General features: G+C 40.5%; 1 protein-coding gene across 1 annotated transcript in view; it reads left to right on the top strand.

Annotated features, from left to right (window-relative positions):
- The window catches only part of GRIN2B (glutamate ionotropic receptor NMDA type subunit 2B), a 421771-nt gene that overhangs the window by 114274 nt on the left and 289771 nt on the right, over window positions 1-17726 (top strand). Inside the window, exon 2 of the mRNA XM_023749812.1 lies at window positions 6434-6862. Within this exon, the coding sequence (XP_023605580.1) occupies window positions 6452-6862 (411 nt within the window). The 5' untranslated portion in view covers window positions 6434-6451. The remainder of the gene's footprint in view (window positions 1-6433; window positions 6863-17726) is intronic.

Genomic DNA, 17726 nt, shown 5'->3' with positions numbered 1-17726 from the left:
TTTCTTGTTGTTTTGTTGATGGTTTCTTTTGCTGTGCGAGAAGCTTTTTATTTTGATGTAGTCCCATTTGTTCATTTTCTCTTTAGTTTCAACTGCCCTAGGAGCTGTATCAGTGAAGAAATTGTTTTGGCATATGTCTGAGATTTTGTTGCCTTTGTATTCTTCTAGAATTTTTATGGTTTCCTGTCGTACATTTAAGTCCTTTATCCATTTTGAGTTTATTCTTGTGTATGGTGTAAGTTGGTGGTCTAGTTTCATTTTCTTGCATATATCTGTCCAATTTTCCCAACACCATTTATTGAAGAGACTATCTTGGCTCCATTGTATGTTCATGCCTCCTTTGTCAAATATTAATTGAGCATATTGGTTCGGGCCGATTTCTGGGCTCTCTATTCTATTCCACTGATCCATATGTCTGTTCTTGTGCCAGTACCAGGCAGTTTTGAGAACAGTGACTTTGTAATACAGCTTGATATCTGGTATTGAGATCCCACCTACTTTGTTCTTTCTCAGGATTGCTGCAGCTATTCGGGGTCTTTTTTTATTCCAGATGAATTTTTGGAGAGTTCGTTCTAGATCTGTGAAGTATGCCGTTGGTATTTTAATGGGAAGTGCGTTGAATTTATAGATTGCTTTGGGTAGTATGGACATTTTAATGATGTTGATTCTACCAATCCATGAACATGGTATGTTCTTCCATCTGTTTATGTCTTCCTCTATCTCTTTTTTCAACGTCCTGTAGTTTTCTGAATAGAGGTCTTTTACCTCTTTAGTTAAGCTTATTCCTAGGTAGCTTAACTTTTTTGGTGCGATGGTAAATGGGATTGTTTTTCTAATCTCTCTTTCTGCAAGTTCACTATTGGTGTATAGAAATGCCTCAGATTTCTTGGCATTAATTTTGTATCCTGCTACTTTGTGTGATGGCCATTTTGTGACGACCATCTTGTGATGACATTAGGGCGTGATGCATGAGGGCGTGACGACCACCTACGCTGTTATTAGTATGATTTTTGTGTCTTCTTGGTACTAAATTTGACATCTCTCATTGTCACTTTTTAAAAATATATATATATTATTGATTTTTTTACAGAGAGAAAGGGAGAGGGATAGAGAGTTAGAAACATCCATGAGAGAGAAACATCAATCAGCTGCCTCCTGCACACCCCCCATTGGGGATATGCCCGCAACCAAGGTACATGCCCTTGACCGGAATCGAACCTGGGACCCTTCAGTCTGCAGACTGATGCTCTATCCACTGAGCCAAACAGGTTAGGGCTCATTGTCACTTTTGATGTTTTTACCTTTGAATTCATATTGTCTTAATATTAAAAATTTGATAGATATTCCTACATTCCCCTCCAAAAAGGTTATGCTCTTTCTACTTCACTTGACATATACTATATGAGACTCCTTGTTTTCCCATATTTTCTGAAGTGATAAATTTTAGGCCTATGCATCGTAGCTTTCTGTCTTTATTGGTAGCTTGGGGAACTGGATCTGATGCATAGTTCTGGCACTTTTAATCTTCATTTTACTCACTGCCTATCATATCTTAACCACAATCTCCTTAATTGTGTTACTCCAAATGGTGTCCTGACTGCATTAAAAGGTAGTACTTGGAAAATTTCACTTAATCATCCATTTTAACCACATTTTATTCTTTCTGTTGGAGTTGCCCCAGGGCTCAGTGTTTTGTGTTTGTTGTTGTTGTTTTTTTTTTCTTGAGGACAGGGTTGGTTCAGATTCTCAATCAGATATGTCTTCCTTTGGAATCTACTGTGGACAGCAAAGTGTAGACTGGTTCCTGCTATAGTTACCATGCACCAACTATAGGCATGAATGTAGGCTACTGTGGTCTTTTGCTTGCTGTAGATCTGGAGACCACACAGCTCAAGCCTCAAGGAGGCAGAGGGCCGGGAGGTGAACATCTGACTCTCCGATCCAGCTGCTTTGTTCTTGGCTCTGTTTGTACACCCTAATGCCTGACTTCAAGGCCTGGTTTGGGGGTCTTGAGCTTCACTGATTCCCATTATCAACCCTGGCCTGAATGACTATTCAATTCTGCTACACAACTGGAAAACTGTCAGTAGAGTTTGCTGCTACTCTGAGGCCGTTATATGACATATTCTCCAGGGCATTATAACCATCAGGGAACTGATATCTCTTGCCTCCTGTGAGGTTCCTCTTTACATTTCTCTTAGCCTCTGTCTACCATTCCATCACCCCCACCTCCCACATGCTGACTTTGTGCTTTCATAAATAGCTAGCATCCTTGAACAACTTCTATAAAAGCTTAAAGGTAACATCCTTTTCTTCAAAGCACTTCCATATTATTATTTGATCCTCACAAAAAGTCTTTCAGGTATGTAGGTTAGTACATTATCCTGATTTCACCAGTGAAGAGATAGAGACAGTGATTAAGTGATTTGCCCATCCTCAGGCACTTAGTTAATGTGGAACTGGTATTAGAACACAGTTTGTTTTTGTTGGTGATTTCATTAATTCTTTTCTTAATTTTTTTGTTCATTCATTTATATACTCATAGTGAGAGGCAGCAAAATGGAAAGATCAAGGGTTTTGGAGACAGACAAACTTTGGTTTGAAACTTGATGACATCTCTTATTAGCTGGGTGACCTTGGTCATATACTTACCCTCTCAGAAGTTGTTTTCTTCTTTGTAATAAAAGGAAATATTATGACTTATAATGTTTATATGTGATTTAGCACTGCATGAAAATTACCTAGCAATCATAGCATCTGGCATATGGTAGGCTATAGGTAAAATGTTACTGTAAGTATATAATATGTAAAATAGGTTATTATAGTTTAAAAATGGTCAAATATTGACAATTTTATAATGGTAGAAACTCAGTGGCTACCATTTATTTAGTCCTTCCCTTTTGTATATGAGGCCCAGCTATACCCCCAAAATGCAAATAGAAATGAGACAAGGTCTTTGTGTTTCTGTATCTTCTACTACACCAGTGATGGTGAACCTTTTGAGCTCGGCATGTCAGCATTTTGAAAAACCCTAACTTATCTCTGGTGCCATGTCACATATAGAAATTTTTTGATATTTGCAACCATAGTAAAACAAAGACTTATATTTTTGATATTTATTTTATATATTTAAATGCCATCTAACAAAGAAAAATCAACCAAAAAATGAGTTCGCGTGTCACCTCTGACACACGTGTCATAGGTTCGCCATCACTGTACTAGACTGTGGTTGTGGAGGGTAGAGCCTGTGTTAGTAGCATCCCCAACACTAACAACAATTTCTGCTAGGTAGTGGGTGCTCAATAAATGCTTTCTGAAGTGAAAAGTTCCCTGCCTACCAGGAGATTACCAACTAGTTAATTACATAGTCATATAATTATAGTAAACTTTTACAGGTATTTAGATAGACACATACAGGCTATGGTGATAGTGAAAATGAAACAATGCTCAATTCTACTGGGGGAGTGAGAAGCACAGTGGAGAGAAGGGGGCAAAGCATCATAGAGCAGGTGCCGTGATTAACCGTGGTCTGTCTGTGGAAAGAAGCAAAACCAATTTGCTTATCTTGAACTACATACTTTCTCTCAAAGAAGCCCCTTCTAACGTGTGCAATTGAGTTTGTATTCAAAGAAGCTTCTTTGTTTGTCTCACAGTCCCTCTCTTACTGGTATCTCCCATAATGTATTGCTTTGTAAAGTGCTTTGCTCTATTCTGAGTATAAAAGAGATGCTCAGGAAAACCTGATTCTATTCTCTGAGTGTCACAACTAGCCATTGCATAACAAAGTGCAATACATTGTGTGAGAAGAAATAGAGGAACACAAGAGATGTTTTAAAGAGAATAAAATAAAACATCAAAACGGGAGTGTGTAGAGTGCATTAAAGTTAATGAACTGTCATGGCAGAGTGGACCACTTTTCAATGTGAAGGAAGCTGATTTAGCAACTGGTATCTAAATGATTAGAATCCATTGGAATGAAGTTAACTGCTAGTCTTGCCAAATTCTAAATCTTTTAGTGCTCCTTGAGAACCAGTCCTTGAAATTGAACAGATTATTATTATTATTATTTTGTCAATAGCTCTTTGAGATGCTAAACCCATTGGTCTTACTTTGAATATTCAGTGCTGCTCAACACTGTATAGCACTGCTCTGCTATATAGAGTTGAGGAGGAGGAATTCAGGCCCTGGTTCTAATGCTTGATTGGGACCAGTTAATCAGCATAGGCTTCCAGGGCTCCTGTGGTCATTCCCTGTTTCCACAGAGACACATAAACCAGAAAACCGTCAGGAGTCAACTTTGCTCAGGTGTGAACCATTGAGCTACTCATCTTATTTGCAAGAGATAGACAAGGCGATCGATACAGGTCTCCGTCTTGGCAGTGTGGAAGGATGCCTACAACGACAAGAGTTCCAAGGTGCTTTCTGCCAAGAACTGGATTGGATTTTGTGCTTCTTCAGCCACAAAATGTCCCCAGCATCTTACTCCCAAATCATTAATGCCCTTTGCAGTCAGTCTGCTCAGCCTGAACATCCTTATCTCTCTTTACTCAGCACCATCATTATTGTTTTCTTTTGCTAGCTAAACTCTCAAAGTTTATAGATCCCTAATATATTAATGTTTTTTTTTCCAAACAAGTAGGAGATATTAGGTGGCATTTTTATCCTTGATTACACTCCCTCTCTCTCTTTGGAGAAGAATGAGAATTGCTGATTCTGGTTTTGGGTGCAGTTTGTAGAATATTTCCTTGGTGTATAAAAATGCTAAGTTTATGTATTGGCATGCTGGCATTTATTGACCTTGGGAACATTACATAACTGTTTTAAGCTTCAGTTTCTTCATTTGATAAATGGGGATAAAATGACTAGTTTATAGGATTTCAGTGAGGACCAAAGAGACTCCATATGAGGAAATGCCTAACACAGTACACAGCACATAATAGAGGTACAATAAATTATTATTTAAAACAAAGCAAAACAACTGAAGCAGGACCAGTTCTACTGAAATAAAAGGAGCTGTTGGAAAACAGTGAGAAATATAAAGAGAAATCGCAAAGCTGTATATAGAACTGTGTCCGCAGTCTTGTGCACAGTGTAAGATTTAGGAGCAAATAGGGAAGTAAAAAGTAGGAGTTTGTTGTAGGTAAAAGGTGGTGAATTGTATGGAAACATGAGAAGTCATTTCAGGGAAGTCACTACTATGGGACGGCATGAAAAAATTTTCAAAAGTGCCTCTAACATGCCCTGGGCCTGGTACTTCAGTTGGTTGGAGTATTGTCCCATACACCAAAAGGTTGGGTGTTCAATTTCTGGTCAGGGCACATACTTAGGTTATGGGTTCAATGTGATGTGTATGGGAGGCAACTGATCATTACTTCTCTCTCTCTCTCTCTCTCTCTCTCTCTCTCTCCCTCCCTTTCCCTCTCCCTCTCCCTCTCCCTCTCTCCCCCCTTCCTCTCTCTCTAAAAAATACCTTGGGTGAAGAAAAGAATAGTGGCTCTAACACTATAGCAGTTATCAGTAGTATTTGTTGAAATCATCATACTTTGATGCATGAACAAATCAAAATAAAATGACTCCTTGTGGTAATGGGTGATTTGAGAAGGAGTGTGATGTACTACAATGGAATACAAATTGGCCTAAAAATCAGAAGATCTGGATTCGTATTTGTTTCACAGAAGTGGTTCATGGTTTTGGATTTCTGAGCTTTTTTGAGCCTTAGCTTCAGCATCTATAAAATGGGGATAACAGCACCTTTATTATTTTCCTCCCACTGGTTTATTGTAAGGATCAACTGAGATTTTTTTTAACATACTGCCTACATATTGGCTGTTTTTTTGATTTAGTATTAAGAGCCAGATACTAAAAGTTTTGCTGAAGAATTCAGGCTCTTGTCCTCTTTGAGGTGAACATGAAGTAAAGGCAGCAAGAATATGGGGTTTATGCAGCTCTCTATATCTAGCTTATCCAGACCATGTTTTGCTGCTAGCCTCTGCTAAGCCCATTTTACTGCTCCCTTTGCCTGGCCTACACCATCCCCTCAGCCCAAGAGCAGTTCAAGGGTGAATTGTGATAGGAGTGCCAAGGATCATGCCGCAACAGCAAGACCCCCCTCTTGGAGACTCCTGCGTTTGTGCACTTGGCATTACTGCCTGGACCACTTGCATCCTCGTTGCCTCATTTGTCTGTGTCTGTTTGCTGCTAATGGCTCTAGCAATAGCATCTTTTATTTTCTTGCTCAAGGATGTCAGATGCTTCTGAAAGCTTTTTTTCTCTCACGCTGCTGAGAAAACATGAGACTTTAAGAGACTAGGCTAAAAGACAGAAGTAGGGCTTGATGACCAGCAAAGGCCCTCGACTTGCAGTATCCAGTCTCTTCAAAGACAGGTCCTGTGGTGTGGGTTGTGATTTAACCACGCTGTCTTTGCATTTTCAGGGAGTCGACGAGTTGAAGATGAAGCCCAGAGCAGAGTGCTGTTCACCCAAGTTTTGGTTGGTGTTGGCTGTCCTGGCCGTGTCAGGCAGCAGAGCTCGTTCTCAGAAGAGCCCCCCCAGCATTGGCATCGCTGTCATCCTCGTGGGCACTTCAGACGAGGTGGCCATCAAGGATGCCCACGAGAAAGATGACTTCCATCATCTCTCTGTGGTGCCCCGTGTGGAGCTAGTAGCCATGAATGAGACCGATCCAAAGAGCATCATCACCCGTATCTGTGACCTCATGTCGGACCGAAAGATCCAGGGGGTGGTGTTTGCTGACGACACTGACCAGGAAGCCATCGCCCAGATCCTTGACTTCATTTCAGCCCAGACTCTCACCCCCATCCTGGGCATCCACGGGGGATCCTCTATGATCATGGCAGACAAGGTAAAAGCGGGCTGCAGTGAGAAGAGTCTGGTTGGTTTGAATGAAGAACTAAATGATCCATTTGTTTTGATGCAAAACTGAATTATGAAAGATGGAAGGTTGTTAACCAGAATGCACTGAGTGGATAGACCAGGGATTAGTCTAATTGCTTGGAGGTGAAAGGGAGGGAAAGATGATGTCATCTAGTTATGCATAGAGTTTTGCATAGCTTTGTGTGTCCATTTCTTTGTAAACGGATTCTCTGAAATGACTAAGAGATAGAGAAACTTGTAGCTCTGTGATCCATTTTCTTCAAATACGTATATGAATAGCTCCTTCAAAATTTTATTTTTTTAATCTTCACCTGAAGATATTTTTTCCATTGATTTTTAGAGAAAATAGAAGAGTGAGGGAAAGACAGAGGGAAGTATTAATGTGAGAGAAATGCATCAATTGGTTGCCTCCTGCATGCGCCCCTACCAGGGCTTGGACCGGGGAGGAGCCTGCAACCGAGGTACGTTACCTTGACCAGAATTGAACCCAGGACCCTTGGGTCTGCAGGCCAACACTCTAGCTACTGAGCCAAACTGGCTAGAGTGCTCCTTCAAAATTTTAAAATAAGGTGTGCTCTATTCTTCCTTCATAATGCATATTGTTTACCCATATCAGTTTCAAGAATATAAAACAAAAACTCCTTGGAGGTGGGTAATTTTTCTCCTTGAGGATAAAAATATCACAGAGAAGTACTTCTTGCTAAGGTGTCCATGCTCATCACACATCAGTCTATGTATTTGAGTGGATTTTAACCCATAGAACCGGTAGCAGCTTCATTTCCTCATGCTTACATTTGAAGGCAATAGGTCTGTAACCTTGTTTGCACGTTGGAATCACCTAAACAGCCTTAAACACCACCAATGCCTGGTTCCGCCCCCTCAATTCTGATTATTGGCCTTGGGTACTGCCTGAGGTTTAGGATTTTTAAAAGCACCCCTGTTGATTAAGGCTGAGGACCACTGCTTTTAGGCCTCAAATATATCTAGTTGCTCCTACATTAATATTGGGTTGTCATATGATATTGTTTTCTGACATTGACGCTTATTCTCTAACCACAAGTTTTGTTGTGGTTATGTTTTGTTTTCAAATTTTAAACTTATTCAGTTATTTTTTCCTTCCTTGATTGCTTATTGCTGAGGTACAGCACTTCTCGCTATATATTGTCCTTCACAGTTATTTCTACCTCAGGTGGATTCATTTCACAAGTACAATATATATATTTTTTATCACTTTGGGTTTTTAAAATTGTTTCTACCTTTTCGTTGTCATTTATACTTTTTAAAATCACTTTCAAAACCGCCATTAGTTTTTTACTTAAAAGACATGCTGTAGGGTTAATGATATTTGCGAACACCTCGAAACCTAGCACAGACACCTAACACAAGTGTGCTCCTTGGCCAGTTGAGACCCATTACAGTGCAGGGCTTACCAGAGTAAAATAACCTTGCATGATCACTATTGCCATCTGTTGGCAGCAGGCATAGATGATGAGCATCTGTTTGGAGCTTCCTTTATTCAATCCAGGAAAGGTCAAGTGGAAAGCACTAAGTGGAGGAACTTCGGTAGTATCTGAGAAAGATATTGAAAGGGAAAGATGTTAGAATCAAATGCTGGCAAGAGATGCCCTTGGTAAGAGAATGGAGATAAACTTAAGCAGAATGGAAAATATAGACTGACTATGGCAAAACCTACTGAGTTTTTGCTTCAGGTAGAGTGTTTTGTTAACATTTTCCTCAGCAAGTTATATGTTTGCAGCAGTATTTCATCTTCTTATTTTTTTGAAATTAAATTTTATTGTTGAAAGTATTACATATGTAATATATTATTAGCAGTAGCATTTTGAGGGCACAGTATGGCACTGAATAATGCCAAGGTGAATGAGCCAAATTTTTGAAACATAAATAAGTGCCCATTTATTTTGAGAGCAAGAAGGTAAAAATGATTTGTTTTTCTTACATGGGCTATTGTGCAACCTATGTTATTTTAGGTCCACCTCACCTCACCCCCAGCCCTAGCAAAAGTGGTTATTGGTTAAATCGATTGGTTGCTTCTCTGTTGTGTCTCTTACAAATGCTTAATAATAACATGATAATATGAACTAAGATGCAGATCATGGGGACAGACTGGGCTCTTTTGTCCACTGATGTATTCTAGGTGCTTTAGAATATCTACCATATGCTGGGCACATAGTGCTTTGCATGCATTATTTTATTTAATATTCTTATAACCCAGTAAGCTAAATGGTATTATTTATCTCCATTTGACACGTGGGGAAACTGAGGCTCAGAGAGGTTACCTAACATATCCAAAATGACATAGCTAGTAACTGGCGTCCAGGACTGTAAATCGGTTGCCGGCTCCATGTGCTCCATCTCCTCTCAAGAAAATGGAGAGGCTGGTTAGCATCTCACATAACGTCCTACTCTTTACTTTCTCCTCTGTGGCGGATGTTATCTGCCTACATGCAGTTCACCCCTTGATTCATGTGGCAATAGTGGAATCTGACTAGAGGAGAGAATGAGTGAGCATGTGACTAGCACTTAGGGGTAGCACACTTCCATTGAGGGCCCATTGGTGACTCCTTCTAGGGGGAAAGGGAGGAGTGAGGCGGATCCAGAGGTGGATTCTTTCAGGTCACTGTAGTGAGAACCCCCTTTGATCTCTTCCCCCTGAGCCCTCCCACCATTGCAACCAACCCAGATAGCCCGCCTTATCTTTTTTCTCCATCATAAAAGGGAGATAGGCAATGATTTTTAGGCAGTTTCCTAAAAGAGCCTAAATAATGTCTGATTTTTGACCTAAAAAGAAGAGTTTCTGAAAAATAGGTAGGAAGAGGAAAAAGAAGAAGGGAGAAGGTCCCAATAGCATGGAAGCCAGAAAGCTGAAGGCTCAGTCACAAGGGGTCACATGCCTGACGGGGTGGCTGCAGAGAAGGGCGCAGCAGGAACCCCCGGCCCGAGAAGGCAGCGGGGCCACGATTCCAGGGAGCTGTGCTGAGGAATGTTCGCATGCTCAAGCGATTTGCATGAAGGTAATAAAAAGAACCTCCCAGATTTCAGAGAAATAAGGTTTTGGGTCAAGTTTCAAAAATGAAACACCTCAAATTCTAAGGTCAGTTTTTTAAAATAGAAGTTTATTTTTAAGTACTGTGACCACATTCCACAAACATAGAATGAGGACACAGAGTTCCACGACTATGAATCAACTATGAGGCAACAGGATAAAACATTTGAAAGTGGAACTGATGCAGAAATTCTGAGAAACACAGTTCACTTTAAGGTATAGCTGCCATCCAAAAGATGAGAAGTCAGCCTTCCATTTTGCTTCCCCCTTCTAGAAGATAGGTAATTGCCTCTCCATTTTTTTGTTGTTAATCCTCATCAGCGGATATTTTCCCATTGCTTTTCAGAGAGAGTGGGAAAGAGGGAGGGGGGAAAGAGACAGAAGAGAGAGAGAGAGAAACATCAATGTGAGAGAGACATCGATTGGTTTCCTCACACATGCACCCTGATGGGGCTGGACTCTAACCTGCAACCAAGGTGCATGCCCTTGAATGGCAGTTGAACCTGGGACCCTTCAGTGTGTGGGTCAGCACTCTAACTGCTGAGCAACACTGGCCAAGGCTTACCTCTCCATTTTAACTTAGCTTTTGTTTGTTTGTTTGTTTGTCTGAGGTAGAATGCACTTATTAAGTGTCCTTGTGGAAGATTGCATTACAGGGATGAAGTCCCTGATTCAAGGGATTGGTGATGGAAGAAAGACAGCATGATTATAAAGCTTTTTGACAAAAATAGTGAGACACAGGTTCAGCATCTGGTCAAATAGCATGTGCCCACTTTTTCGTATATGTTGATGAATCAGTACAAACATTAATTAATGCTCTGCTTTCCCGAAGAGGAAGCACACCTTCTGCCATGGCCAAAAGAAGCATGGGAACCAGAGAGTAGAGCTGTTTGAAGCTCAGAATTTGGAGTCAGTGGGTTTCAACCATCACTTCCTAGATGTGGAGATCTGGACTATTCACCAACCACTGTAAACGGTTTCCTTGCCTGTATAATGGGGATAATAACATATTCATCATAGGGTTTGTGAAGATTAAATGAGATAATACATAGTAAATGCATAGTAAATGCTTCACTAAGTATCCAGCATAACATTCAGTAGTCTAAGCTGAAGGTTGTATGGAGCAGTTTGAAGAAAGGGAGAAGGTTTCATGATACAGGAAAATAATGGGAATTGAACAGCATCACAGCCAACTGTAGAGACATTTCTGAACTGGAGACCAACAACTTGTCTCCTACAATGGCTGTGAAGTATGGGTGGGAGCCGTGGGCCTGCCCCGCCAGGGCAGCTGAGGCTCATCGGTGATACAGCCACACTGTTACCACAAGGGCATGTTCGGTTAGAGACAAGCTCTAATAAAGAACGAACTGCTGCCGCTTGTAACAAAAAGACTTTTTCAATAGTAACAGACGGTTTATAAATGAATGAGGTGATTTTTGACAGTTCCTCACCTGAATATAGGGAGTCTGTTTTATTTTTTCTTGTTATAATTGTTTCTATTCTCCCTGAGATTCTGGACTTAGGATGCCTATCTGAATCCAAATAACAAACTAAAGCTGGACGTATTTCCATTTCTTTCCAGGAGGTTCTTTGCTGACTTGATGAAGTTTTTCTTGGGTTTTCAGATTTTAGCTCAGAGAGGTTAAGTAACTAATCTGGGATATCACAGCTTATGAGCAATGGGACTGGGAATCGAATCCCAGAAGTACCCATTTTGAAGCCTGTGCTTTCTATTTATATAATTCTGCCTCAAATACATTATAATAAGTATTATAAGTCCTGAGTTTTAGATTCCAGTTTCATGAGCTTTGGAAATTTAGGTAAACAAAGCACTTAAGCTACATGATACTCAGTTTACAGTTTATAAGATTTACATTTTGTTTTCTGCTCTACCCACTTCACAACATTTTGAAGAGAAAATGAAATAAAATATGTGAAAAAATTATGGAGAAACACTGTTCAAACATATACTTTCGGTGAGAGAAATAAGGAATGGTGATGGAGGAAGGTCGGCTTATTGACCTTTCTTTGTTACTGGCATTAAGACCAATGAAAATGGCTTGGGCAGGAGGTAGGCAGGAAAACAGAAAGTGGAAGGTACAGTAGGATTAGACCAGTGGTCGGCAAACTCATTAGTCAACAGAGCCAAATATCAACAGTACTTCTTCAAAATAGACTCGCCCAGGCCGAAAACCGACTTCTGCGCATGGGCCACGCATGAAGTTTCAATCGCACTGTACGTGCGCGCCCGCATGTGGTATTTTGTGGAAGAGCCACACTCAAGGGGCCAAAGAGCCGCATGTGGCTCGCGAGCCGCAGTTTGCTGACCACAGGATTAGACAACAGGATATAAGAACCATTTTTTAAAGAGGGCCTGGGGGTGGGGGGAGGGCAGGAGAGGGCTGAAAAAGTTTAATGGGGGAAAAAGGAGGACCTATGTAATACTTCCAACAATAAAGATTAAAAGAAAAATAACCTGCAAGAATGGGAGAGGAAAGGGTATGCTGAGTAGGAGTCAGGGCCTGGAACTAGATTAGAGTGCAGTACAGTAGCTAAAATACCCACCAGACTCCAAACCTTGTTCCTCATTGACGGACATGTTAAAATAATCTTACTCTGGAATCTATTGCTCTGATTCTCACTTGCTTGACTGAGACTTGCTGCTTCGAATAGCACCGTGCGGAGAGCCACATTTTGGAATCCAACTGACCCCATCTTTTCCTGACCTCCCCACATCTCTCTCCCCACCCTTCACCTCACACGCACCAAGTGGCAAAGTATTTGGAGAGAGTAGATGAGCTAGCAGTAGTGTGTGACACTGTAAATAGTCTCTGGCTTTCCCATTGCTCATGTGGGTTTCCTCCAACACAATCTTGAAACCAAGAGAGCTGTGCTACTCATATGTTACTCTGTGCCTCTGGGCCAATTTTGGTGTTTTTAGGATTACCATGCTTTTAGTTGTTTGTCAGATGGTATTCCTTGGGACAAACTGTGGTGTTTGGGTATTTCTTGGATGAAGAGAGTTAAGACATAGAGATGGGAAAGGCAAGAGGATAAAGAAGCTAATAAAGTATGCCATCTTGAAACACTTATTCTCAAATTGTGCCAGGCACAATGTTAATGACCATTTTAATTCTTATGCAATGCTGTGAGGTAAGTAGTATTATTTCTTTGGTTGATGGGGAAACTAAATCAGTGAGTTTATGTACCTGGCCAAAGTCACATAGCTAGAGTTAGAGTGGGACTAGGATCTGATTCCAGGGATGTTTGACCTTAAAACTTTTTTGGTTGACTTTTCACATCCCAGTCCACACCCTGAGGCAATCAGAAAAAGCTAGGATAGAATGGCCTACCTGGAGGTCTGGTACTCCTCACCCATTGTCCCCACTTCCTTGAACTATACTTTGGGGGAGGATGGGTGGGCAGTTCTCTCTAACAGGCTGTAGACATTGCAGTGCTGCAGCCCTCAAGTCTGCCTGAATTTCAGTCTTTCCACCTGCTTCTGTGGAATGTGTTTCTCCTTGGCCAACATCTCCTTTCTTTTAAAATTGCAGCCAGGGTTGCTTTCAAGAGACTGGCTACTTGAAGTTCAGGTACAGTTTTAATGCTTAAAAAAACTAAGGCCCCAGAAATTGCTTTAGGCATTCATAGAAATAAGGATGCTTGGTGCTAGAAAGTAACACCTGAGCCGTCACTTCTCATGCATCCCCCGGGAAGGTGAAGAGGAAGGTTGTGGCACAGTGGGAAGAACAGGCAGCCCTTAAAGCCAATAGGCTTGAGCTACATGCATTCCCAGCCACGTGACCTTAGTTGTGCTTTTAAACATTTAGCCTCAAATTTTTCATTTGTAAAACGGGGACAAAATAACACCTGGTTTGTAGTGAGCCTTATGAAACATTGTCTCCAGAGCTTGGTAAGCAGTACACACTATCTTGTATTTTCATATACCAGACTGAGGAAAATGGTGTTTTCCTGTTGACTGAAAGAGAAGAGTTTGTGATGATAATACCCACATATTAGGCCTGATGCATGAATAGCGGCTCAGTGGGTTTCACCTCTATGATGATACAATTACTGATGGTCACATGATCAGGACTTATGGAGGTTCTCAAAGCAGAGACATACAGTGATTTCAATAAACGGATACACATAGGATATAAGCAATGAAGATAAGTCTAGAGGATTAGCAAAGAAAGCATAGCAAAGTAAAATAGTGTCTGAATCCAGGGTCACTCATAGATTTGGAAGTGTTGATATATAAGAAAAAGAGAACTATTAAATGAGAGAGATATGAAGGTTCTAGGTAAGAAGTGGTACTATATTTTAGGCATGGAAGGCAGTTAATTTGTTAAATGTCATCAGCCAATTTTTGATAGATGACTCTGATGTTGAAAAACTCAATGGATTATGATTTCTATGCCACTAGTATATATATATATTTTTAAAATATATTTTATTGATTTTTTACAGAGAGGGAAGGGAGAGATATAGAGTTAGAAACATCGATGAGAGAGAAACATTGATCAGCTGCCTCCTTCCACATCTCCCACTGGGGGATGTGCCCGCAACCCAGGTACATGCCCTGACCGGAATCGAACCCTGGGACCTTTCAGTCCGCAGGCTGACGCTCTATCCACTGAGCCAAACCGGTTTCGGCCACTAGTATATTTTTATCCCCCTTTCTGAGACTTCTGTGATTCTTTTGCCTTGTTTATAGATATTAGATATACAGTTTATTCAAAATTATATTTTGATTTTATGGTTTAGAATAAAATATTAGATATTGTTATTTTATTCAAAATTATATTTTTATTTTGTGATAGACTTAAAAATATGGCATCACAATTATATTTGAACATAGTGGTGCATATATTTTTTTGAATTAGTGTTTTGGGTTTTTTGGATAAGTTCCCAGAAGTGGAATGAATCGCTGGGTCATAAGACAGTTCCATTTTGAATTTTTTGAGGTAATTCCATACTTTTTTCCATAGTGGCTGCACCAGTCTGCATTCCCTATGTTCATTGTAGCATTATTTACAATAGCCAAGATTTGGAAGCAGCCCAAATGTCCATCAGTAGATGATTTGTAAAAAAGAAGGAAATCTTACCCTTTGCGACAGCATGGATGGACTTGGAGAACATTATGCTAAGTGAAATATGCAAGTCAGAGAAAGATAAGTGCCATATGATTTCACTCAGATGTGGAATCTAATGAACAAAATGAACTAACAAGCAAAATAGTTACAGACTCTTAGAGTAGGCTGACAGCTGTTGGGGGGAGAGGAGCTAGGTGGGCGGGGTAGAGGGATTGAGCAAAGAAGAAAAAATAGAGAAAAAACTCATGGACACAGACAACACTTGATTTCCAGAGGCAGAGGGGGTAAAGGGAGGTAGGAGAGGGTATAGAGGGGATAAATGGTGATGGAAGGAAACTGGACTTGAAGTGGTGAACACACAGTGCAGTGCACAGATGATGTATTATAAAATTGTGCACCCGAAACCTGTATAATTTTGTTAACCAGTGTCACCTCAATAAATTCAATCAAAAGGAAACAAATAAAATCTCAAAATTTTATATTTGATTCTAAGCATCCAGCATGCATGAGAGTAATATTGAAGCCAATTTTTATTTCATTTTTTTGAGGACAAAAATAGTTTATTGATGCTGTTCTGCTTTATAGGGACAAAGAATACCCAAATTATCATGGGCCATTATAAAGTTACAATGAGACAGGGAACTAACATTGATTGATCATTTATTTTTGTCAAGCTCTGAGCTAGTCATTTTACATGAGCTTACATATGTTGTTTCATTCAATTCTTTCATTGAATTTATGAGGCATGTATTTTGCCTCCATTTTGCAGATGAGGAAATTGTAGATCAGAGACGTTAACTGTTTTGCCCAAGATCTTTAGGTAGTGATTCACTCACAGCAGCTTAAACAAATAGGTGCTTATTGATATCTCAGAACAAGGTGCCTGGAGATGGAGACTCCTGGGGTGGTTCAGTGATGCAATGATGTCAAGCCTGACTTCTGGGGTTCTCTTGGCATTTTTGTCATGGTGTCTGCCTAGCTCTAGGCATCCTGTCAACACTCAAAGAAGGACACGCCTGGGGCTGGGTATTAGATCAGGAAAAGTCTTCCCCATATCTTTGATTGCATGAGCTCAGTATTTAGGTGGCCAACCCTGGAGAGAGAGGGTGCGGGGCTTTCTGGTGGAGGCAGAAAGTGGGCAAGGGTTGGGAACAGGGGTTAGTCAGCAGTGTCTCTCAAAGGAAGTAAGTGGCAGCTTGGAAATTCAGTCAATATTCGTGTGATTCTAAATTCCAAATATCTCTCATCTCTTAATTGTCCTGCTTCACACCAAACCTTGCTTTTGTGCCCTTGCCCCAATCTCCTCATAGGTCCTCCAGAACTAGGACCTTGATTCATTCACTTTTTGCTTTTTTCCCTTAATTATCAATTTATTCCTCCCTGCTGGCATCTTCTCTCTAGCTTACTGGTCCACAGGAGATGTTTGGAATGTATGGGGAAGGTCTTTTTTTTTCCCTTTTATGTCATAATGACTGGTTTTACATGTGTGTCTGTGTGTCTGTTTGTGTGCTACTGGCACTTGGAGCCTGCAAACCGGGCATGTTAAGTGTCTTGCAGTATGTGTGATAGTACTTAACAGTCAAGAGTAGTTTTACCCAAAATATCAATTTTGCCCTCACTGAACATGCTCAAATCTCTCTGAGTTAATAGACAAACAAACAAACAAACAAACAAACAAACACAAAAGCTTTCCTTGATGTGGGTTCTCCCTCCCTTCTCTCCTTCATTTCACAGTTCAGCTGTTTAAAAGGTAGTCTGAAATTGCTTTTTTCACTTCCTCATCTCTCATTTTTTACAAAATGCCAAATCCAATGGACTTTTTAAATCTTTTTTTGACCTCCTGTAGCATTGAACACTGTTGACCCTTTTAGTGCTATTCTAACAATTTTGATGACAAGAGTAATTATATTTGTCACAAATTTGGTGACAGTGAGAATGAGAAAAAGTAAAATTTAGAATATGGGTGGGTCATATAAGTGGAACTGTCTAAGTAAGCAGTTGGATTTGAGCCTGGAAGAGAGTGATTTGGGCTGGAAATAAAGATACGAGCCTCATTTAGCAAGGAGGGGGTAGTTGAAACAAGGAGGGTGGGTGAGATGCCTCAGAACTGACATGTGGATTGAGGAGAAAAGTGTGTCAAGGACAAAACCTATTTTTTTATTCTAAACCATAAAATCAAACCCCATCAATTGAGGGATGGCCAGAGGAAGTGGAGAGAATAAAGGAGCTCAGATGGAATTATTAGAGAGGTAAGAAGAGAACCAGAAGAAACAGGAAAGAGGGGCAATATAGAAACCAAGAACCAGGAGAGAGGGCAGTATAGAAACCAAGAACTAGGAAGGGGGCAGTATAGAAACCAAGAACTAGGAAGGGGGCAGTATAGAAACCAAGGACTAGGAAGGGGGCAGTATAGAAACCAAGAACCAGGAGAGAGGGCAGTATAGAAACCAAGAACCAAGAGAGGGCAGTATAGAAACCAAGAACCATGAGAGAGGGCAGTATAGAAACCAAGAACCATGAGAGAGGGCAGTATAGAAACCAAGAACCAGGAGACAGGGCAGTATAGAAACCAAGAACCATGAGAGAGGGCGATATAGAAACCTAGAACCAGGGGAGAGGACAGCTTAAAGCTAAGAACCAGGAGAGAGGGCGGTATAGAACCCAAGAACCAG

This window comes from Myotis lucifugus, unplaced genomic scaffold (assembly GCF_000147115.1).
Source record: "Myotis lucifugus unplaced genomic scaffold, Myoluc2.0 scaffold_10, whole genome shotgun sequence".
Classification (NCBI taxonomy): domain Eukaryota; kingdom Metazoa; phylum Chordata; class Mammalia; order Chiroptera; family Vespertilionidae; genus Myotis; species Myotis lucifugus.
Note: the sequence above shows the minus strand (reverse complement) of the source record. Positions and strands in the feature narration are given on the sequence as shown.